At 45.2% G+C, this 24548-nt stretch overlaps 1 protein-coding gene across 1 annotated transcript; it reads left to right on the forward strand.

The window, feature by feature from the left end:
* Positions 1 to 1322: 1322 nt before the first annotated feature.
* On the forward strand, positions 1323 to 23982 carry EFEMP2 (EGF containing fibulin extracellular matrix protein 2). The gene is made up of 12 exons (XM_070950421.1): positions 1323 to 1380; positions 6510 to 6595; positions 6994 to 7042; positions 8505 to 8741; positions 9192 to 9314; positions 10239 to 10355; positions 12482 to 12601; positions 13570 to 13689; positions 17081 to 17207; positions 18385 to 18580; positions 20703 to 20917; positions 23531 to 23982. The coding sequence occupies exons 1-11, from the start codon at positions 1377 to 1379 to the stop codon at positions 20862 to 20864; spliced, it is 1341 nt and encodes a 446-aa protein (XP_070806522.1). The 5' UTR covers positions 1323 to 1376; the 3' UTR covers positions 20865 to 20917; positions 23531 to 23982.
* Positions 23983 to 24548: the final 566 nt, after the last annotated feature.

The raw sequence follows: 24548 nt of genomic DNA on the forward strand, positions 1-24548 counted from the left end.
ATCTTTTCAAAGCACCTGAGGGCAGGACAAGGAGCAACGGATGAAAACCAATTAAGGAGAGAAGCAACCTAGAACTAAGGAGAAACTTTCTTAACAGTGAGGACAATTAACCAGTGGAACTGCTTGCCACCAGAAGTTGTGGCTGCTCTAACACTGGAGGTTTTTAAGAAGAGACTGGACAGCCGTTTGTCTGAAATGGTATATAGGGTCTTCTGCCTGAGCAGGGGGTTGGACTAGAAGACCTCCAAGGTCCCTTCCAACTCTATTATTCTCTGAAAATGCAAGTGAGCTCCATGCCTAATGAAGAGGCGGTTTAGATGTAATACAATAGCAGTCTTCCAACATTTGAGGGTCTGCCACAAAGAAGAGGGGGGGGGTCGACCTATTCTCCAAAGCACCTGTACCCATAATTCCATTCCTCCCCGCTCTCCATGCATGCGTGCGCGACCCCTTTTCCCACGCTCCACCCACTTTTGACACGCGATGACAAAAAGGTTACCGGTAGGCCTGTTTTTTCACCCTCCCCAGGCTCCGGAGGCTTTCTTGGAGCCTGGGGAGGGCTAAAACAGCCTTCCCCAACTCCCCTCCGGAGGCCGGAAACCGCCTGTTTCCTGACTTCCGGTGAGCCTGGAAGGCCTGAAAAATCAGCCGGCTGGCGCGCGCATATGTGCTGGAGCTGAGCTAGGGCAATGCTCGCGTGCCCACCGATACTCCGCGTGCCACCATCATGGGCATAGGGTCTCCTGCTCGAGCAGGGGGTTGGAGTAATAGTAACAGTAACAGAGTTGGAAGGGAGCGTGGAGGTCATCTAGTCCAACCGCCTGATTTGAACTGCCGAATTGCCGACTTTTCTGATCGACAAGCTCAGCGGCTTAGCCGCTCGACGGCTTCCGAGGTCCCTTCGCGCTCTTGTTATTCTGTCATGCTGTTAAATCGCTTTCAGCAACAACATCCAGATTTCTCTTAATGCCACCCTGCAAGGAGGGAGGGAGGGAAGGGGGGTGTCTTCCCCTCCCAGAGGGGCTCAACGAATATGGGGGTGCAGCCAATGGAAAGGGACAAAAACTGGCACGGAGAGGCCGAGCCCGCTTAACGGATGCAAACAGCTGGCTGGTCCCGAAAGGGTGTTTACTGCAAGCTAAGTGAAAACAGATGTTGGCTTCGAGCCTTTGACAACATCTGCTTGTCTTGGGGCCAAGAATTCGGGGTGGGGGGCTGAGTGTGTGTGTGCCGGGCGGGGGGGGGGGCAAACCAGCCAGCGCACTCTCCCAGGGCACACCCGCCCGTTACTTCTCTCTCTCGCTCCGCAGCCCAGCCAGAATTGGGGGGTGTTCGCCCGAAGAAGGGGTGCCAGAGTCCGTGCCAAGCGCTTGTCAATGAGTGAGTGATGGGAGGTTTCTTTCTGGGGGGGGGGCTGGAGGGGCTGGGAAAAGGGGGCTGAGAAGGGGGGGATAGAGGAACAAGCCAGGCCTGGGAGAAAGAGCAGGAGTTGGGAAGGGGAGGAAGGAAGGAAGGAAGGAAGGAAAGTTGTGCGTAAGTGGCAGGAAAAGGGTGCATTTTTCCGTAAATGGTGCTCCAAAGGGACTTTGCTCCATTCGTGGGGGTCCAGGCCCCGAAGGAAAAAAAATCTAGGGGTGCCCCTGCTCAATTCTGGGGGCGGAGGGGGTTTTGCACCAGAGAGTGTGAATAAATTTATGTCCGATGCCTTAATTTTGTGCCTAGCCCTTCTAAGACATGATCTTTGCCAATCGTGGTTTGTTCTGCTGCCCGAATGCTCCAGATGAGTTTTAGGGTAACGGAAAACTGGTCTAATCACCCTCAAGGCTCTCTTTAAGTTTGTGGGGAGCATTGGTAGATAGTCGTACGAGAGAGTCTGTGGGGTGCTGACTGCCCCCCCTCCCCCCCCCCCCGAGAGCCTCTAAAACCCCGCCAGCAAACTGGGATCGCGTGTCGTTGCAAGCAAATGTTTATATATCTGGAATGGATGTTCGTTCTGATTCTGCTCCGGGCCGTTTTTTCCTTCTCGCCGGCTCGGTTCAAAACCGAGAATAATTAGACGGTTATCAAAAAGTTTATTCTGCGCTTGAAACGAATAGCTGTATCCGTGTCGCTTTATGTCCCAGGCGCATAAAATGCAAAACTATTTTAATTCACCTGATTTGCACTTCAAGGACCCCTTTCCGGATTGTTCAAGCTTCGAATCATACATATATAATATAAAAATATAAATATTAAATGTAAATATAAATATAATTGTGTGTGTGTATGTATGTATATATATATCAAATTTATATTTTGCTGATAAAGAAATAAAGGGAGACTAGCTAGCTGATGAAAGCTAAAAAGCTTGAAATAGATCTATACTAGTCTCCCTTTATTTCTTTATCAGCAAAATATAAATTTGGTATAAAATGGTTTGTCATGAATGCGACTGCTTGAGGGCTCCTGGATTGGAGCTGAAAGGCGAAAGGGAAGCAGGATGCTCCCTCCCACATATTGGGGTAGACCAGGTGCTTTGATCGAAAAACACTTTATATATTGTGAGATGTTTCTCACAATCGTTCATTTAGTGATCATTCAAAGTTGCAACGGCACTGAATAGAATAGAATAGGATTCAGAATAGAATAGAGTAGAATAGAATAGAATAGAATAGAATAGAATAGAGAAGGAAGAGAAGAGAAGAGAAGAGAAGAGAAGAGAAGAGAAGAGAAGAGAAGAGAAGAGAAGAGAGAAGAGAATAAGATTCTGGTTAGAAAAAGAATAGAATAGAATAGAATAGAATAGAATAGAATAGAATAGAATAGAATAGAATAGAATAGAATAGAATAGAGAAGGAAGAGAAGAGAAGAAAAGAATAAGATTCTGGATAGAAGAGAAGAGAGAAGAGAAGAGAAGAGAATAAGATTCTGAATAGAAGAATAGAATTAGAATAGAATAGAATAGAATAGAATAGAATAGAATAGAATAGAATAGAGAAGGAAGAGAAGAGAAGAGAAGAGAAGAGAAGAGAAGAGAAGAGAAGAGAAGAGAAGAGAAGAGAAGATTCTGGAGAGAAGAGAAGAGAAGAGAGAAGAGAATAAGATTCTGGTTAGAAAAAGAATAGAATAGAATAGAATAGAATAGAATAGAATAGAATAGAATAGAATAGAATAGAATAGAATTCAGAATAGAATAGAATAGAATAGAATTCAGAATAAGAATAGAATAGAATAGAATAGAATAGAATAGAATAGAATAGAATAGAATAGAATAGAATAGAATAGAATTCTTTATTGGCCAAGTGTGATTGGACACACAAGGAATTTGTCTTTGGTGCACATGCTCTCAGTGTACATAAAAGTTACTTATGACTGCTTTTCACACTTAACGCCCATTGCAGCATTCCCACGTTCACAGGATCAAAATTCACCCGCTTGGCAACTGACTCGTATTTATGACGGTCGTAGTGTCCCGAGGGTCATGTGATCCCCTTTTTTGCAACCTTCCGAGAAGCAGAATCAATGGGAGAGCCCAGATTCGCTTAACAACTGGGTTACTAACATAACAACTGCCGTGGTTCACTCAACGACGGTGGCTAGGAGGGTCCTAAAATAGAGCAAATTCAAATCAGCGATGTCAAAGGCTGGGCTACTTAACTGGATAGCCATAATTAGCTGTTTAAAAGAAAATGTATTTAAAAGCCGCCTAGAAATGCCTCGTCGAGATGGGCATCACAAGAATTTAATACATACAGGTGGTCCTTGACTTACAACAGCTCATTTAGTGACCGTTTCAAGTTACAACAGCACTGAAAAAAAGCAGCTTATGACCGTTTTTCATAGTTACGACCATGGTCCTGCAATCAAAATTCGGATGCTTGGCGACCGACTCATATTTATGACCGTCACAGTGTCCCAAGGTCACACGATCTCTGTTTTGCGACCTTCTGACCAGCCAAATCAACGGGGAAGGCGGATTCGCTTAACAACCGGATTGCTAAATTTAACAACGGCAGTGATTCATTGAACAGCTCGGGCGAGAAACGTCGTAAAACGGGGCTTAAACAAATGTCTCGCTTAACAACAGAAATATTGGGGTCAGTTGTGGTCATAAATCAAGGACTACCTGTAGATAATATATATATATTTTTCTTTCTATCTAGACATAAACAATTAGCCTGATAAGCTATATCCATTTCTGCAGGTAGACCTGATTTATGACAATCGGGCCAATATGAAGGCCAATATTTCTGTTGGCCTCAAGTGATCGATGTTATAACCTTTTTGTAACGGTTGTTAAGCAAATCACTGCAAATGTGAGCCACGCAACGCACAATCTCATTGACTTTGCTTGTCAGAAGCCGGCTGGGAAGATCGCAAATGGCAAATCACGTGAGCGAGGGTTGTAAGGACGAGGACCGGTCGTAAGTCTGCCTTTTCAGCGCTGTTGCACCTTTGAAAGGCCGCTAAACGGATCGTCCTAACTCAAGGACTGCCTGCCTAGCTTCCCCTTATTTTCGCACTGCCAGCCGCTTTGAGCCAGGGAGGATTGTGCGGCAGGGTTTTAAAATAAAAATATAAAACCCTGGATAGAACTTAAGTGGCAGGTCGACTTTGACATATATTGTGTACCTTTGTCTGACAAAAGGGTGTATTTAGCCTTCCTGGGAGACAGTAGCTCTGTTGTGTAAATATACACACAGGCCTTCATCCGTGTTTTCTTGCAATCGACGTCCTCAGATTCATCCAGGCACAGAAAACAGATTTAAAACTAAATAAATCCCAGCTTTTGGGAGGTAGGTGTCCCTCCGTTATCTCTATACGGTAAAGGCTCCCCTCGCACATATGTGCCAGTCGTTCCCGGCTCTAGGGGGCGGTGCTCATCTCCGTTTCAAAGCCGAAGAGCCAGCGCTGTTCGAAGACGTCTCCGTGGTCATGTGGCCGGCATGACTCAACGCCAAAGGCGCATGAACGCTGTTCCCTTCCCACCAAAGGTGGTCCCTATTTTTCTACTTGCATTTTTTTTACGTGCTTTCGAACTGCTAGGTTGGCAGAAGCTGGGAAAAGTCATGGGAGCTCACCCCGTTACGCGGCACTCGGGATTCGAACCGCTGAACTGCCGACCTTTCTGATCGACAAGCTCAGCGTCTTTGCCGCTGAGCCACCGCATCCCTTTCATTACTATGTATACTGTTACATAAAATAACATATTATAATTACCATGTATACATCAATCTTAGAAGTTGAAAGATTATTATTATTATGTATATCGAAACAGCATTATCAGCAGTGGTGGTATTTAGGCTGTAAGTGGCGAGCTGCAGGTGAGCCCTGCCCCCCGCCCCACCGTTATGCCGTCCTATTTAGCCACGTTTTCTAAGCTGCGCACACGCGTGCAAGCCACGCGTGTGAGCAAAGAGGTAGTAGAAAAAATGCTTTTAAAAATTAAAAAAAAAAAGCCTCTGATGATTGTGTGGCTCAGCAGGGCGTGGGGGGGGCGGCAGCGAATTTTTCCTACTGGTTCTCTGAACCATCCACCGCCATCGCTATATTATTATTATTATTATTATTATTATTATTATTATTATTATTATTTAATCTTTAGTGAGATTCACAGCCTTTGAGGCTGGTTAATAGCTCAGCAGCTCGAGTCCTAACCAAGGACCTAGGAACTGTTAAGGTATCGTCGGAGGATGTCAGCTGTTCCGAGTAAGGTGGTTTTTTGTAGAGTCAAAATGTTCAAGTCCGGCAAATTTAGAATTTCTAAATAGCGGGGTAGCCCTTTGGGTATTGCTCCAAGGGCTCCAATGACAATCGGGACAACACACAATTTCTTTTTCCCACAGTCGCTCAACTTCAATTTGCAAGTCCCGGTACTTTGTGATTTTTTCTTGCTGCTTATCTTCAATTCGTGCATCACCAGGTATTGCAATGTCAATGAACCATCCTTTTTTCTTTTCAACTATTGTTGAAAAAAGCTCCTCGGAGGGGTTATTATTATATATATATATATATATATATATATATATATATATATATATATATATATATATTATAAATAATATAAAAGATATGTATATATGTCCTCCTGGTTCCTGTAGTCTGCAATTTTTTTCCTCTGGAAATCCATTCCTACACGCACTCCCAATTTTTTCTCTGGATCTCCAGAGAAAAAAATTACAGACTTACAGGAAACCATTTGCACCACTCCGGTGACCCCAAGGACACAGATAAAACCTCCAAGTGGCCTCAAGGACCCTCTAAAAAAGGATGCAAATGACCAGCTGTCTGCAAGGCGTATCAATCCTTCCGTTCCCCACCATCCAGTCAGAGCTGAAGAAGCTTCTGCGATGAGAAGCGAAACGTCTTCAAAAGAAAAAAAAAATCAAGACAGTCCAGTTGCCTCTTGAAAAAAAAAAAATCACCTTTGGGATAAGCATAACCTTGGATGACTGGGAATCTCTACAGAGGCTGCAAATATTTTGAATTTTTAAATAATTTTTTTAATTGCTCGGTTTTTCCTCTCCCAGGTGTGAAAATGAAGCTGGTTTCCTGCATTTTCCTGGCCACACTACTGAAAGCTGCTTTTGCCCAAGAAGACCCCAATACTTACACGGTAATAAAGGGGCTGAATTGAAGCTCGGAGGCTCCTAAATTCCTAAAAGAGGAGAGAAACAAACTTTGTAGGAAAAAAAAATTGTCTTCCATGAGCCCAGAATTGCGTTCTTAGTGGGGATATCAAGAACAAGGTGATTGAGGGAATGCGGGATTTGAACCGGGGAAACCTCCTTGCTTGGTCGTTGAAACGCTGGCCCCAGTTCTTGTCGTTCAGTCGAGGACTACCTGTGAAGGGGAGCTCTGAACATATGCAGAGGGTGCCTCTTCTAGTCATTTATTTAGAATTTAAAATTGCCTTTTTTTTAAAAAAAAGGGATAAAAATGTTTGCAATCCAGTCCTAGATCCGGTAATCTCACCAGTTTCTTTCAAATTTTTCCAATTTCTCCCCGTCGTAGGAATGCACCGACGGCTATCAGTGGGATGCCGAAACTCAGCACTGTAAAGGTAAAACACCAGCCCTCAAAGCAGTGAAAAACAGATACAGATGAACGAAGTTGGAAGGGACCTTGGAGGTCATCTAGTCCAACCCCCTGCCCAAGCAGGAGACCTGACACCGTTTCTGACAGATGGCAGTCCAGTCTCTTCTTGAAACCTCCAGGGATGAAGCTCTCACAACTTCCGAAGGCAGCTTCTGTTCCATCCATTGATTGTTCCCACTGTCAGGAAATTTCTCCTTATTTCTAGGTTGAATCTCTCCTTGGTCAGTTTCCATCCATTATTTCCATTCATTATAACAGTGTTTAGTGCCCCCTATTTTAGTGATTGGGTTAAAGTGGTTGTGTGAATGGGACTTGTGAGTCTACGGTATGATGTGGGGATGGGAGGGGGGGGAAACTGGAAAAGGGTGGGTTTTTGCAAAATGTCCAATCTGCCTGCCTCGAGGAACAACGGATGGAAACTAATCAAGGAGAGAAGCGACCTAGGACGAAGGAGGAATTCCCCGACAGTGAGAAAAATTAACCGGTGGAACTGCTTGCCACTGGAAGTTGTGGGTTCTCCCTTGCTGGAGGTTTTTAAGAAGGGATTGGACCAGGAGGTTTGAAGTCAGTTGGGTTTGTGGCAGTTTTGCATGTGCAATCCCTGTTTGATTAATTTGTGTGTGTGTATGTGTGTGTGTGTGTGTGTATAGTGTTTTGTGACTTTAGAAATCAGGAACTAGGTGTAGCCAGCGGGGTGAACCTACCTGTGATATCCTGAAGATTGGGTCCTCATTTTACCGACTTCGGAAGGACGGAAGGCTGAGCTAACCTTGAGCCGGTCAGGATCGAACTCCTGGCAGTCGGCAGAATTAGCCTGAAATGCTGCATTCTAACCACTGAGAAGGAAGGGAGGGAGGGAGGGAGGAAGGAAAGGAAGGAGGAAGGAAAGGAAGGACGGGGGAAGGAAGGAAGGAGGAAGGAAGCAAGGAAGGAAGGAGGAAGGAAAGGAAGGAGGAAGGAAGGAAGGAAGGAAAGGAGGAAGGAAGGAAGAAGGAAGGAGAAAAGAAGGAAGGATGGAAGGAAGGAAAGGAAGGAGGAAGGAAGGAAGGAAGGAAAAAGGGGAAAAGAAAGGGAAAGGGAGGGAGAGACAGAGGAAAGAAAGATAGAGGATAGAAGGAAGGAAGGAAGGAAGGAAGGAAGGAAGGAATAGCACCTAGACTTATATGCCACTTTACAGTGCTTTTACAGCCCTCTATAAGCGGTTTACAGAGTCAGCCTCTTGCCCCCCAACAATCTGGATCCTCATTTTACCAACCTCGGAAGGACGGAAGTCTGACTCAACCTTGAGCCGGTCAGGATCGAACTTCTGGCAATGGGCAGAGTCAGCCTGCAATCCTGCATTCCAACTCCAAGGCGGAATCATCGCAACCGGACGATTTTTTTTTTTTTTTAACTTTATAACTTCAGCGCCGTTTCTTCCTCTCTAGATATCAATGAATGCGAGACCATCCACCACGCCTGCAAAGGGGAGATGAAATGCATCAACCATTACGGGGGATACCTGTGTCTTCCGCGTTCCGCCTCGGTCATCAACGACGTCAATGCCGAACGGGCCCCTCTTGACAGTCCCCCCAGGCTGAGACCTCGCCTGCCGGTCCAGCCCTCCAGCCGACCTCACACTTGCTCCCAGGGCTACGAGCCTGACCACTATGGATCGTGCGCGGGTGAGTTAGCCGGGCCTGAATTCCACCTTAAAAAGCAGGAAGCAGAGTCTCGGTCCCGGCAAAACCTCTTTTATTTACACGACAGAGAATTCCTTTCATTCACAGTCAGCAAGACCTGTCCAAACAGTCTTTCAGAGGAATACTTATTAACACAGAACTTATCTTGCTTGGAAAGCTGCCATGTAACTTGTTTCCAAACGCACTACAAGGCAAAACTTGGCACAGAGTCATGGAACGAAGGGATTGTTTCCTGCAAAAGCCCCCTCCCCGTTCGCAATCGAAAATCCCAATTTTCTTCCCGGTTGGAGTGAGGAATTCCCACTAGATTCCTGGAAATTCCTACTCCCCTTCCTCATCCCTTCGCTTTTCGCCCCGTTGGCAGTGGCTCCCCCCATTTTTTTCCCTCACAATCTTTGATTTTCCGCTCTGCCTTTTTGTTTTCCCGTGTAGACGTGGATGAGTGTGAGTACGATTTGCACGACTGCCAGCCCAGCCAGCAGTGTATCAACACCATTGGTAGTTTTCACTGTCAGTGCCCGGAGGGCTACCGGAAGATCGGCACAGAGTGTGTAGGTAAGCTAGTGGCACACGCGCTGCCTGAAATGGGGTTGTGTCATTCACTGCTTAGTGCCTCGTCGGGGCTCAGGTATCGCCTGTACTTACAGCTGGAGTCTCCAACTTGGCTGCGGCCCACTACTGGAATGTCTGGAATGGTATAGGGCCGATGGCGAACCTATGACACGCGTGCCACAGGTGGCACACAGAGCCATATCTGTGGGCACACAAGCGTTGCCCTAGCTCAGCTCCAGCGCGCATGTGTGCGCTGGCCATCTGATTTTTGGACCTTCCGGGCCTACCGGAAGTTAGGAAATAGGCCGTTTCCAGCCTCCGGGTGGGGAAAAGGCCGTTTTTGCCCTCCCCAGGCTCCTAGAAAGTCTCTGGAGCCTGGGGAGGGTGAAAAATGGGCCTACCTGGTGATGGTTAGCCATCACTGGTATAGGGTCTCCTGCTTGAGTAGGGTTGGACTAGAAGACCTCCAAAGTCCCTTCCAACTCTGGTATTCTGTTACTGTGACGTTGTTTAGTGTACGGTGTAAACCTTAATGATCACAAATGTCTTTTCAGACATTTTTCCACCTTGGGTATAATGGCACCACACATTTTACCAGACCCTCAAAATGTACAAAACCTAGGAAACTTAGTTAGAATTTAAACCAGCTTCATTCCTGATTTCTTTGGGGAGCGTCGTATGTTGTGCAGGCCTAAACCTAGCTTGCTGGAGCCTTCCCCGGTTTCTACAAACCTTGAAAGCAGGTAAACCTGCCTGTATTTTCAGAGAGTAAAAACCAAACAAACCCAAATCTGAAATGGATCAAGTCAGTTTCTCAGAGAAGAAGGCAAAACCCTCTGCGCATGCCCAGAGGCAGAGCAGGGTGGATATGCTTTTATAATTTAGAAATTCCTTCTCGTTTTTTTCCCCCCCTCTTTTCCGCTACAGACATCGACGAATGCCGTTACCGCTATTGTCAACACCGTTGTGTCAATTCCCCAGGATCTTTCACCTGCCAGTGTGAATCTGGATTTCAGCTCGCCAGTAATAACCGCTCGTGTGTGGGTAAGAGAAAATCCATCTCACCGCACCCCGGAAATCCTACACAGGTAGTCCTCGACTTATGACCACAATTTCGACTTACGACCCAAAATTTCTGTTTGGAAAGAGAGAGTTTTGCCCCATTTTCCGAGCTTTCTTGCCCCCGTTGTTAAGAGAATCCCTGCGGTCGTTCAATCAGTCACACCATTGTTAAGCGAATCTGATTTCCCCGTGGACTTCGCTTGTCAGGAGGTCGCAAAATGAGGATCACGTAACTCCGGGGACACTGCGACCGTTATAAATGTGAACCCGTGGCCAAGTGTCCGAATTTGGATCCCATGGAGATGCAGCAACGGTCATAAGGGTGAATACCAGTCCTAAGTCACTGTCTGAGTGGTTGTAAGTCGAGGACTATCTGCCCTGCTCAGAATTGTTCAGAAGACAACAATTTCTAATCAAACTCGCATTCAGGTTTGAGACAGATCGACAGAATTCAAAATCGTAACATAGGAAGCTCATCTCCCCCCCTCCCCACGCCCCGGGATAGACTACTACAATATTGTCTACCTGGGGCTGCCCTTGAAGAGTATCCAGAAGTTCAGGCTGGTGCAAAAGGCAGCATTGTAGGCAGTTTTGGCTATCTACAGGACCGGCGGGGTATATGTCACACCTCGGTTCTGGCCGCTGCGTAATTTGCCATTTTGGTCAGGGGTGGGATTCAGAAATTTTAGCAGCCGGTTCTCCAACGGGTTGGTGGGTGGGTGTGGCCATGGTGGGCGTGGCCTACTCAGCCTCCTGCACCACAGGAGGGAAGTCGTTTTCACCCTCCCCAGACTCCGGAGGCTTTCTTTGAGGTTCTGGGAGGGCGAAAACGGCCTCCCCAGGCTCCGGAGGCCCTCTGGAGGCCGGAAACAGGCCCGTTTCCAGACTTCCAGAACTTCTGGTAGACCCGTTTTTCGCCCTCCCTGAGCCTCCACACGGCTCCTGCACTTACCTGGCATCCAAAAAGGGCTGTGTGGATACTCCTGGGAGGGGCGGGGCGGGGTGGACGGGGTCAGCCAGTCCTTATAACAACTGGTTCGGCGAACTAGATTAAAATTAACATCCAATTTGCCCGAACCGGCTGAACTCCATCCCTGTTCCGGGTTCATGTGTGGCCTAAGGAATTCTGGAAGTTGAAGTCCACGCATCTTTAACGTTGCCAAATTTGGGGGCGGGGAGGCGGGGAAACAGTAGTAAATCGTTATTTAATGGCCCTGGGGCAGGTGTTTTAAAGGCCCTGCAACCCAGATGCTCCCTATTTTACACCTTTTAGCGAGGATTATATTTGCACAATATTGGAAAAATGAAGAAACACCACGAGACGAGTAGATAATTAGGAAGATGCTAGATTGTGCAGCAACGGACAGACGTACGCTGAAGAGTAAACGGATTAAAGACACGGAATATTATCAAATGTGGACCTTATTTTAACAGCGGTTGGGAACAAAAGAGGTGTAGATTAAGAATGTAATACTGTATTGTTATATGTGTGTGTGTGTGTGTGTGTGTGTGTGTGTGTAAAAAAAGAGGCAGACATACTGCGAACTCCGGAACTTAAGATTTTAAAATTTTAAAAGAAATTAAAATTTTATTTTACTAAGCTTTCGTCAGCCATCTGCTGTCATCGTCAGAGTACTAAACTGCCTCTTTTTTTACTAATATACCTGGAACTCGTATTTTTAGAATAGTTTGTAATTGTTATATCTATATATATATATCTATATATATATCTATATATATCTATATTATATACATATATTGTTATATGCCTGGCGAGGTGGCTCAGCGGCTAAGACGCTGAGCTTGTCGATCAGAAAGGTCGGCAGTTCGGCGGTTCGAATCCCTAGTACAGGTCTCCTGTGTGAGGAAGGGGGTTGGACTAGATGACCTCGAAGGACCCTTCCAACTCAGTTACTGTTATTATTATTACTGTTAAGCGAATTAAATAGCCCAGACAACGGGATGTTTATCAAGCATTAACAAAACGTAAGCATTAGAAAAATCAATAAAATCTTTTGTTTTTAAAGTCTTTTACCACTCAGGGTCCATTATTATGGGATTTTTTATTTTTTTATTTTTTTATTTTTTTTGCAACTTCCCTTCCCCAGATGTGAATGAGTGCGAAATGGGAGCTCCTTGCAAGCAACGCTGCTTCAACACTTATGGCACTTTTATCTGTCGGTGCAACCAAGGCTACGAGCTGGACCACAACGGATTTACCTGCAAAGGTAGGCGGGGCCTAGCTTAGCCCCACCCCTTTCTCCTTCCCATGCCTTGTGGCAAGCTCCTCCCTCCCCCGCCCCTTGGCTCTTCGCTGGTTGGGGAAAACATGAGGAAGGAAAGAAAGAAAGAAAGGAAAAAAAAAAACAGATCAATTTACCGTCTTGAGTTTTTATTAATTTATTTAATTTATTTTTTTAAAAAAAATATTTTTTATTAAACAGGGTTTTTCAAAAGAAAACAAAAAAACAAAAAAAAGAAATGTTTACAATTTTCTTCTTTTCAACAATTTTGCATCAGTAAACATTTCTTACCTATCCATTTTTTCTCCCTTATTTCAAGTTGCCACTTATACATATAATTCATATATTGATTTATATACATACTGATAACAGTGTACTCAATAGCGATCATACATTCTTTGTCCGTGAAAGAAAGAAAGAAAGAAAGAAAGAAAGAAAGAAAGAAAGAAAGAAAGAAAGAAAGAAAGAAAAAGAGCTAAAGAAAAAGGAGAGAGAGAGAGAGAGAGAGAATAAGAAAAAAAGAGAAAAAAAAGAAAGAGAAAGACAGATTTGTAATTCTCAATTTACAACCATTTATTTAAAGTTACAACAGCACTCAAAAGGGACTTAAAACCATTCCTCGCACTTACGACGGTCACAGCATCCCCATAGTCACGCAATAAAAATTTGGTTGCTTGGCAACCGGCATGTATCTCCATTGGCGACCTTCCCCGGGGGGGGGGCTTCTGACAAGCAAAGTCAGTGGGAGGGGCCAGATTCGCTTAACGACCGCTTAACTGCAGTGATTCGCTTAAGAACCGTGGGGGAGGGGGGAAATGTTTGTAAAATTGGGCGCGGCTCCCCGAACAACCTTGCCTTGCTTAGCAACCGGAATTTTTTTCTCCGTTGTGGTCGTAATTCGAGGACGACCTGTATAACGATCCTGCTTTTTTTTTCCCCCCTCTCCTGCTCAGATGTGGATGAATGCAGCTATTCGAATTATTTGTGCCAATATCAGTGTGTCAACGAACCCGGTCACTTCTCCTGCGTTTGTCCTCAAGGTTACAATCTCGTGAGCACCAGGCTTTGCCAAGGTAACCGGAGGGATTTGGGGTTGGCACCGGGGAACAGGGGCGGGTAGAGAAAAAAACCCCAAAACCCAGATACCAAGACCCAGCTGAATCAGGTTTGAAGAATAGAATAAGAATAAGAAAGTGGGATGGAATGGAATGGGAGATAGAGAAAAGAACAGAAAATAGAGAATAGAAAATAGAATATAGAATAGAATAGAATAGAATTAGAGCAGAATAGAATAGAGCAGAATAGAATAGAATAGAATAGAATAGAATAGAATAGAATAGAATAGAATAGAATAGAATTAGAGCAGGATAGGATAGGATAGGATAGGATAGGATAGGATAGGATTAGAGCAGAATAGAATAGAAAGAATAGAATAGAGAATAGAATAGAATAGAATAGAATAGAATAGAATAGAATAGAATAGAATAGAATAGAATAGAATTAGAGCAGGATAGGATAGGATAGGATAGGATAGGATAGGATAGGATAGGATAGGATAGGATTAGAGCAGAATAGAATAGAAAGAATAGAATAGAGAATAGAATAGAATAGAAAGAATAGAATAGAGAATAGAATAGAATAGAATAGAATAGAATAGAATAGAATAGAGCAGAATAGAATAGAATAGAATAGAATAGAATAGAATAGAATAGAATAGAATAGAATAGAATTAGAGCAGGATAGGATAGGATAGGATAGGATAGGATAGGATAGGATAGGATAGGATAGGATAGGATAGGATAGGATAGGATAGGATTAGAGCAGAATAGAATAGAAAGAATAGAATAGAGAATAGAATAGAATAGAATAGAATAGAATAGAATAGAATAGAATAGAATAGAATAGAATAGAATAGAATAGAATAGAATTAGAGCAGGATAGGATAGGATAGGATAGGATAGGATAGGATAGGATAGGATAGGATAGGATAGGATAGGATAGGATAGGATAGGATTAGAGCAGAATAGAATAGAAAGAATAGAATAGAGAATAGAATAGAATAGAATAGAATAGAATAGAATAGAATAGAATAGAATAGAATAGAATAGAATAGAATAGAATAGAATTAGAGCAGGATAGGATAGGATAGGATAGGATAGGATAGGATAGGATAGGATAGGATAGGATTAGAGCAGAATAGAATAGAAAGAATAGAATAGAGAATAGAATAGAATAGAAAGAATAGAATAGAGAATAGAATAGAATAGAATAGAATAGAATAGAATAGAATAGAGCAGAATAGAATAGAATAGAATAGAATAGAATAGAATAGAATAGAATAGAATAGAATAGAATAGAATAGAATAGAATAGAATTAGAGCAGGATAGGATAGGATAGGATAGGATAGGATAGGATAGGATAGGATAGGATAGGATAGGATAGGATAGGATAGGATTAGAGCAGAATAGAATAGAAAGAATAGAATAGAGAATAGAATAGAATAGAATAGAATAGAATAGAATAGAATAGAATAGAATTAGAGCAGGATAGGATAGGATAGGATAGGATAGGATAGGATAGGATAGGATAGGATAGGATTAGAGCAGAATAGAATAGAAAGAATAGAATAGAGAATAGAATAGAATAGAATAGAATAGAATAGAATAGAATAGAATAGAATAGAATAGAATAGAATAGAATTAGAGCAGGATAGGATAGGATAGGATAGGATAGGATAGGATAGGATAGGATAGGATAGAAAGAATAGAATAGAATAGAATAGAATAGAATAGAATAGAATAGAATAGAATGCGCGCGCAAACACCCCCCCCACTCCCCCCGCTCCTGGCATGCAATGGCCCAGTAGGCCCGTTTTTCTCTCTCATCTAGCTCCAGAGCCTTTCTTGGAGCCTGGGGAGGGCAAAAACGGACACACACACACACACACACACACACACACACACACACACACACACGGAGGCCCTCCGGAGGCTAGAAACAACCCGTTTTCCGACTTCCGGTGGGGCTGGAGCTGAGCTTGCGTGCCCACTGATATTGTTACGCGTGCCACCATTTAGGGAAACTCTAGAGAAAATCCAAGAATGGCGACTGGGGAATATTGATTTTGGCAGCATTTTAAGGCTGGATTTTTAACGTTCCTTCTTTCTTTTCTCTCCTCCTCTTCTTCTTTCCTTGGCCTCTTTTCTCTTCCTTCCTTCCTTCTCCTTTTTTCCTTTTCTCCTTCCTTCGAATTCTTTTTCCCTCCTTGCTTCCTCTTCTTCCCTCTCTTTCAATTTCCTTCCTTCCCAATTCTTACTCTCTTTGTTTCCTCCCTCCCTCTCTTCAATTCCTTTTCTTCCTTCCTTTCCTCTATTTCTTCATCCTCCCTCTCTCCCTTCCTTCTGTTTCTTCATCATTCATCCATCCCTTTTCCTTCTTTCCTTCCTTCCCTCCCTTCATCCTCCTTCCATTTCTTCTTTTCGTTCCTTCCTTCTTTCCTTCCTTCCCTTCCTTCATCCTCCCTCCATTTCTTCTTTTCCTTCCTTCCTTCATTTCTTCCTTCCTTCCCTTCCTTCATCCTTCCTCTCTCCTTCCCTTCTTCCCTTCCTTTTTCTTCTCTTTTCCTAACTTCTTCTTTCCTTCCTTCATCCTCCCTTTCTTCTTTCCCTTCCTTCCTTCCTTCCCTTCATCCTCCCTCCATTTCTTGTCTTTTCATTCCTTCCTTCTCTTCCTTCATCCTCCCTCCATTTCTTCTTTTCCTTCCTCCCTCCCTCCCTTTTTCTTCCCTTTTCCTAACTTCTTTTCTTCCTTCCTTCCTTCCTTCATCCTCCCTCTGTTTCTTCTTTTCCTTCCTTCCTTCATTTCTTCCTTCCTTCCCTTCCTTCCTTCATCCTCCCTGTTTCTTCTTTCTCTTCCTTCCTTCATTTCTTCCTTCCTTCCCTTCCTTCCTTCATCCTCCCTGTTTCTTCTTTCTCTTCCTTCCTTCCTTTCTTCCCTTCCTTCCTTCATCCTCCCTTTTTCTTCTCTTTTCCTATTCTTCCTTCCTTCCTTCCTTCCTTCCTTCATCCTCCCTGTTTCTTCTCTTTTCCTAACTTTTCTTCCTTCCCTTCCTTCATCCTCCGTTTCTTCTTTTCCTTCCTTCCTTCATTTCTTCCTTCCTTCCCTTCCTTCCTTCATCCTCCCTGTTTCTTCTTTTCCACCCTTCCTTCCCTTCCTTCCTTCATCCTCCCCTGTTTCTTCTTTTCCTTCCTTCCTTCATTTCTTCCTTCCTTCCCTTCCTTCCCTTCCTTCATCCTTCCTCCCTCCCTCCCGTCTTCCCTCCCTTTTTCTTCTCTTTTCCTAACTTCTTTTCTTCCTTCCTTCCTTCCTTCCTTCCTCCTTCCTCCCTCCCGTCTTCCCTCCCTTTTTCTTCTCTTTTCCTAACTTCTTTCCTTCCTTTGTCTGCCTATCTCCGGCACCCACAGACATTAACGAATGTGAGTTAGACAGCAATCAGTGCACAGAGTCTCAGAACTGCGTGAACTATCACGGGGGATATCGGTGTGTGGAGAAGAAACTCTGCCAAGAGCCTTACATCCATGTCTCGGAGAAGTGAGTGGCGACAGGTCCGGAGGGTTGGTTGAGAGGAAAGGAGGAGAGGAATTGTAAACAGGCCTTCCTGGGCTTGGATCGGGGCACAGAGGCTCCTTTATACCGCCCGGAGTCAATCCGAGGCAGCAATTTGTAAACGCCATTCGGTGATTAACTAACCCGCAGAATGAGGAAGAAGAACAATTCCTACCGTGTTTCCCTGAAAATAAGACCTCTCCAAAAAAATAAGCCCCAGCTTGATTTTTACACGTGCACCCAATATAAGCCCTACCCCCTAAATAAGCCCTAATTAAGACAAGTTTATCCATGTTCAATCATGCTTTCTGGAGAATTCTGGGAGCTGACGTCCATGCATCTTAAAAGCATGTTGGCTGGGGAATTCTGGGAGCTGATGTCCATGCATCTTAAAAGCATGTTGGCTGGGGAATTCTGGGAATTGAAGTTTATCCCTCTTCAATCATGTTGGCTGGGGAATTCTGGGAATTGAAGTTTATCCCTCTTCAATCATGCTGGCTGGGGCATTCTGGGAGCTGAAGTCCATGCATCTTAAAACAAGCTGGTTGGGGAATTCTGGGAGCTGAAGTCCATGCATCTTAAAAGCATGTTGGCTGGGGAATTCTGGGAATTGAAGTTTATCCCTCTTCAATCATGCTGGCTGGGGAATTCTGGGAGCTGAAGTCCATGCATCTTAAAAGCATGTTGGCTGGGGAATTCTGGGAATTGAAGTTTATCCCTCTTCAATCATGCTTTCTGGGGAATTCTGGGAACTGAAGTCCATGCATCTTAAAACAAGCTGGCTGGGGAATTCTGGGAGTTGAAGTTCATTCATCTTCAGTCATGCTTTCTGGGGAATTCTGGGAGCTGAAGTCCATGTATCTTAAACCAAACTGGCTGGGGAATTCTGGGAGCTGAAATTCATTCATCTTAAAAAAAAAACAGCCATGGCTGAGAAACCTTGGTTTAGCAACCAGCGGAGACCAAGCAGTGCTCATGGCACAGCTGGACCACAACCTACCTCCTTGTAACAGTAACAGAGTTGGAAGGGACCTTGGAGGTTATCTACTCCAACCCCCTGCTCACACAGGAGACCTGTAACTAGGGATTCGAACTGCCGACCTTTCTGATCGACAAGCTCGGCGCCGTCTTAGCCACTTCAACCAGTTTCTTCCTGTTGCAGCCGCTGTCTGTGCCCGACCACGAACCCCCTTTGTCATGACAAACCTTCCTCCGTTATCTACCGATATATGAGCATCTTAGCCGATCGGCCGGTGCCCTCGGATATTTTCCAAATTCAAGCCACCACCTTCTACCCAGGAGCCTACAACACCTTCCAGATCCGTTCAGGCAACGAAGATGGAGAATTTTACATCCGGGTAAGTCTGTATCCTAGCAACAGCCAATCGCAGTCATTTTTTCTGTAAGGATGCCGGCAGGTTTACTCTGGTACTTTGCTTTCCTAACGCTGATGCCTTTTAGGACAGGGATCTCCAAACATGGCAGCTTTAAGACTTGTGGACTTCTGGCCAGGGGGAGTTCTGGGAGTTGAAGTCCACAGGTCTTAAATTTTGCATCCTTAGGGGAAAAAAATGTTCGGATTACAGGTAGTCCTTGACTTACGACCATAACTGAAACCAGAATATGCTGTCAGGGTTCCGACGGATGCCCTAATTAAATCATGAGCCTCGAGCCAAGCTTCAAAAGAAATCCAGTTATTTATTAGGAGCTTCATGTCTGCACGAACCAAGTGAAGCCAACTCTGAACCCACGTAATTTACGGCCCAGGCATGACCCTGTTTCCCCCTCCCCCCCCCCAGGGTGTGTCATCAGTCACATTCGCCAACGGAGCAATTTCGCGGGTTGTAGAGATCACTGCCCTACGGCCGCTGTGGGTAACCCTGGGAGACAGCCTTGAGAGAGATATGTCTGGAGTGTGCTTTTGTTTTTGGCTGCTGTGCTGCTTCGCCATTTTCCCATTCCCCTTGCATTACAGATTGTAATTTGTAATCGATCGATGTAATCCATCCATTGCCCCAGGTTGTTATGCAAATCACAATGAATCAATTGTCCCTCTGTCCGCAGTGTGACCACATGGCTGCACTTCAGACATTGGCCACACAGTGACATTTACAGATAATAAAAAAACCATCACTTCCATTTTTCTGGCCAAACCACACCTATGACCAATCCTTAAGTTTGCACTTACAACCGCCGTGCTCGCTTAAAGACCTCTGCAAAAAAAAAAAAAAGAAAATCGTAAAATCAGGTCAGTCCACTATGGACTGCTCATTTGATGACTTGCGATTTAGGGCTCTCTTACGGTCGTAACTTGAGGACTAACCCGTAAGACTTAGAGCAGGGGTGTCGAATTCAAATTTCATTGAGGGCCGCATCAGGGTTGTGTTTGACCTCGGGGGGGGTGGATCTGGGGGGGACGTGGCCAGCTCAACGTCACTCGTGTTGGGGGCACCAGTGGTGGCCAAGTCCTAAGACAGGACTTCCCTCAGACCCTACCACCCTCTCATTATAGTTTCCTTCCTTCCTTCCTTCCTTCCTTCCTTCCTTCCTCATTCTCCTGTTTGCCTTCCTTCCCTCCCTCCCACCTCCCTTTTCTTTCTTTCTTTCTTTCTTTCTTTCTTTCTTTCTTTCTTTCTTTCTTTCTTTCTTTCTTTCTTTCTTTCTTTCTTTCTTTCCTTCCTTCCTTCCTTCCTTCCTTCCTTCCTTCCTTCCTTCCTTCCTTTTCTTCCCTCTCCATTCTCTTTTCTTCTTCCTCCCATTCTTTAATTTTTCCTTCCTTGCTCTCTTCCCATCTTCCCTTCTTTTTCTTCGTCTTTCCTCTGTCCCTTTCTCCTTGCCTGTCCTTTCTTGCATGGGCAAACGCAAAAGGGGAAACGTTTCTCCTTTTGTCTTATTTTGCTTTTAGTTTGTTTTGCTACCCTTTGCTAGCGAAAACGGAGCTCAGTGTGGGCTGCACGCGTGCGCCGCCCCCCCCAGTTCCATTTTTTGGCCGCAATGGCCCCCTGCAGCCCTCTGCCAGCAAAAACAGAGTTCGGGGAGTGGGGGGAAGGCATGCGCGGCCCTCCCGAGCTCCGTTTTCGCTGGCAGAGGCACCGCGGACCGATCATTCACTGTTTGAATGGGGCGCAGGGAGGGACGTGCCACCCGCATCTCATTTTGGGCCTAGTAGGCCTCCCTGCAGCCTCCTGGGAGCCAAAATGGGGCGCATGGGGACTCCTGGAAGGGGTGGGGACGGCTACCAGCCAGCCAGCAATTTAACTACCGGTTTTCCCGAACCGACTGAATTCCACCACTGGCCAGATCTAAGCACCTCGCAGGCCAGATTCGGCCCGTGGTTCCTCGAGTTTGACACCCCGACTTAGAGGGTTGAACCGATGTTGCAGGCTAGGTGGGTGAGCTTCGGTTGGTTGGATCGTTGAAACTTAAAATTGGTCTCTCGGGAAATCACGACGAGCTTTTTCACGTCTGTTTCCTCTGCAGCAAATCAGCAACATCAGCGCCATGTTGGTCCTGTCACGGGCCGTGGTGGGTCCCCGTGAGTTTGTGCTGGATTTAGAGATGGTCACCGTCAACAACCTGATGAGCTACCAGGCCAGCTCGGTGCTCCGCCTCACCGTCTTCGTGGGGGCTCATCCGTTCTAGTGGGGGGAGGGCAGATCTCCCCTCCCCCTTACCTGCCGTGGCAAGGAGAGGGGGTAAGCTGGCTTTGGGAATAGGGTGGAAAGGGGGTTGAGGGTTTCCGGTGGGGCGGAGAGAATGCACAGCACTGGGGTTAGAGTCGGTGCTTGGAATCGAGTAGAGTATAGAACAGAAGGGACGCGGTGGCTCAATGGCTAAGACACTGAGCTTGTTGATCGAAAGGTCGGCAGTTCAGCGGTTCAAATCCCTAGTGCTGCGTAAACGGGGTGAGCTCCCATTCCTTGTCCCAGCTTCTGCCAACCTAGTAGTTCGAAAGCACGTAAAAAAAAATGCAAGTAGAAAAATAGGGACCACCTTTGGTGGGAAGGTAATAGCGTTCCGTGCGCCTTTGGCGTTGAGTCATGCTGGCCACATGATTACGGAGACGTCTTCGGACAGTGCTGGCTCTTTGGCTTTGAAACGGAGATGAGCACCGCCCCCTAGAGTCAGGAACGACTAGCACATAGGTGCGAGGGGAACCTTTACCTTTTTAGAGTAGAGTAGAGTGGAGTAGAGTAGAGTAGAGTAGAGTAGAGTAGAGTAGAGTAGAGTAGAGTAGAGTAGAGTAGAGTAGAGTAGAGTAGAGTAGTAAAATATAATCAGTATAAAGTAGAGTAAAATATAGAATAAATATAGAGTAGAAATTAAAATTCAGAATAGATTAGAAGAGAAGAGAATTCTGGAATAGAAGAGAAGAGAATTGAGAAGGGAAGAGAAGGGAAGAGAAGAGGGAAGGGAAGGGAAGGGAAGAAAAGAGAAGAGGGAAGGGAAGGGAAGAGAAAATTCTGAATAGAATAGAATAGAATAGAATAGAATAGAATAGAATAGAATAGAATAGAATAGAATAGAATAGAATTCTGAATTAAAATTCAGAATAGATTAGAAGAGAATTCTGGAATAGAAGAGAAGAGAATTCTGGAATAGAAGAGAAGAGAATTGGGAAGGGAAGGGAAGAAAAGAGAAGAGGGAAGGGAAGGGAAGAAAAGAGAAGAGGGAAGGGAAGAGAAGGGAAGAGAAGAGGGAAGGGAAGGGAAGGGAAGAAAAGAGAAGAGGGAAGGGAAGGGAAGAGAAAATTCTGAATAGAATAGAATAGAATAGAATAGAATAGAATAGAATAGAATAGAATAGAATAGAATAGAATAGATGGAAGGGACCTTGGAGGTCTTCTAGTCCAACCCCCTGCTTAGGCAGGAAAGGCATACCGACTTCGGCATGCAGCAGTCATCAGGGTGCTGCAGTTGTAGAAAAAGCCAACACAGTTCTGGGCTGCATCAACAGAGGGATAGAATCAAGATCACGTGAAGGGTTAATACCACTTTATAAGGCCTTGGGAAGGCCACACTTGGAATACGGCATCCATTTTCATCTGAAGTAGAAAATGATGCACAGACGGATTTGCATTTTGAGATTATCTTCTCCCACACCAAAACAGTGCCAAGAAACCCTCTTGCCAACACACGAAACTTCACTAGCTTACACAAGTGTTTTCAAACAGCAAATCATCCCTTCTAGAACCGTAGAAGAGGCACTACCCCTTCCAGTAAATGCTTGGGAGTTGTGGACTTTAGTTAGAATTCACAACCTTTGGACCAAGGATCATGGATGGTTGGTGGTATCAGGAAGAACTTCAAAACTAGCCTCCAATGTCTACTCTACCCTAAAATACTAGCAGAAGGGAAATCCTTTCAACTGAAATCTCTTCAGCCTGCCAGCCTGCAATGAATGGCCACGATGTAAAAAAGTTGTTGAGACTCTAAAAAGAATGCAGAGAAGAGCAAGAAAGAGGATTAGGGGACTGGAGGCTAAAACATACGGGAACTGAGTATGTCTAGTTTAATGAAGAGAAGGACTAGGGGAGACAGGATAGCAGTCTTTCAATATCTCAGGGGCTGCCCCAAAGAAGAGGGAGTCAAGCTATTCTCCAAAGCCCCTGAAGGCAGGACAAGAAGCAACGGATGGAAACTAACCAAGGAGAGAAGCAACTTAGAACTAAGGAGAAATTTCCTGACAGTGAGAACAATTAATCAGTGGAACAACTCGCCTCCAGAAGTTGTGAATGCTCCAACACTGGAAGTTTTTAAGAAGAGGTTGGACGACGATTTGTCTGAAATGGTATAGGGTATCCTGCCTAAGCAGGGGGTTGGACTAGAAGACCTCCAAAGGTCCCTTCCAACTCTTTTATTCTATACCCGTGATGGTGAACCTATGGCACGTAGGTACATACAGGTAGCCATATCGGTGGGCACGCAAGCTGAGCTCCAGCGTGCATGTGCGTGCCGGCCAGCTGATTTTTGGGTCTTCTGAGCCTATTGGAAGTCAGGAAACAGTCTGTTTCTGGCCTCCAGAAGACTTCTGGCGGTGGGGGAGGCCCTTTTTGCCCTCCCAGACTCCTCGAAAAGCCCTGGAGCCTGGGGAGAGCAAAAAAATGGGCCTACCAGGCCATCACTGTTCTATACCATTCCAGACAGGTGGATTTCCAGTTTTTTCTTTAAAACCTTCAGTGATAGACCACCTGCAACTCCTGAAGGCAAGCTGTTCTACCTGTATATCGACAGCTACGACGACTGAATAAAATTTAATTCAGAGTGTGGAATCCGGCTGGTCTCTTTTTATCCCTTTCTCTCTTGTAGAAACGTCTGTCCAAGATGGAGAAACAAATCAAACAACAAAGGACCACAACTCTACAGGTGTGAAAAAAAAATGGAGTCAGATGGCACTCACGGACTTCCCCACCAGCTATCCACCAGAATCACCCATCTCCAGACCTGGACACGTCCCGCAAAACCAAACCCCGTAGCTTAAAAAAAAAGTTTGCGGCCATCCTGGACCCAATTCCCCCTCACCCGCCTATCTTAGCATCGTTTCCTTGATCCGTCACGCCGGCCACTAACGCAACCTTTTTCTCCTATTGCCCAAGGAGAACAACTTGGAGAAGTCATCCCTGTCCTTGGGATGGTCAGAGGACAATTTGAACCTTTCAGTAGAATTCCATTTTTTTATTTCTCTGGTTTAAAGAGAAAACGAGAGAAAGAGAGAGAGAGAGAGAGAAAAACAAGAGCAACGAGGCTTAGTAAAAGTTTGTTTTCTGGAAAAAAGGAAAGACGGCGAACGAGGAAATTTGTGGGGGTCTGCGTCGCCGCCTGGTTTGGGGAGGATTTGAACCGGGAGCAGCAGGGCGGAGGTCTTGTAAATGTTCCCCTTGGAAAAAATACAGCTCAGGTGTTTAGGGTCAGCTATGGAAAGAGTCAGCTATGGACGTGGTGGCTCGGGATAAAACGTTGAGCTTGTCGATCAAAAGGTTGGTGGTTCGGCGGTTCGAATCCCTGGTGTGGCGTAACGGGGTGAGCTCCCGTGACTTGTCCCGGCTTCTGCCAACCTAGCAGTTCGAAAGCAGGTAAAAAATGCCAGGAGAAAAACAGGGACCACCTTTGGTGGGAAGGGAACAGCGTTCCATGCGCCTTTGGCGTTGAGTCATGCCGGCCACATGACCACGGAGATGTCTTCAGACAGCGCTGGCTCTTCGGGTTTGAAACGGAGATGAGCAGCGCCCCCTAGAGTCAGGAACGACTAGCACATATGTGCGAAGGGAACCTTTACCTTTACCTATGGAAAGAGTGGCTTTACTCAATTGTGGCTTTTACAGAAGTT

The sequence above is a fragment of the Pituophis catenifer genome, unplaced genomic scaffold (assembly GCF_029215685.1).
Source record: "Pituophis catenifer annectens isolate HBS135680 unplaced genomic scaffold, rPitCat1.0.hap2 SCAF_10, whole genome shotgun sequence".
NCBI lineage: Eukaryota > Metazoa > Chordata > Lepidosauria > Squamata > Colubridae > Pituophis > Pituophis catenifer.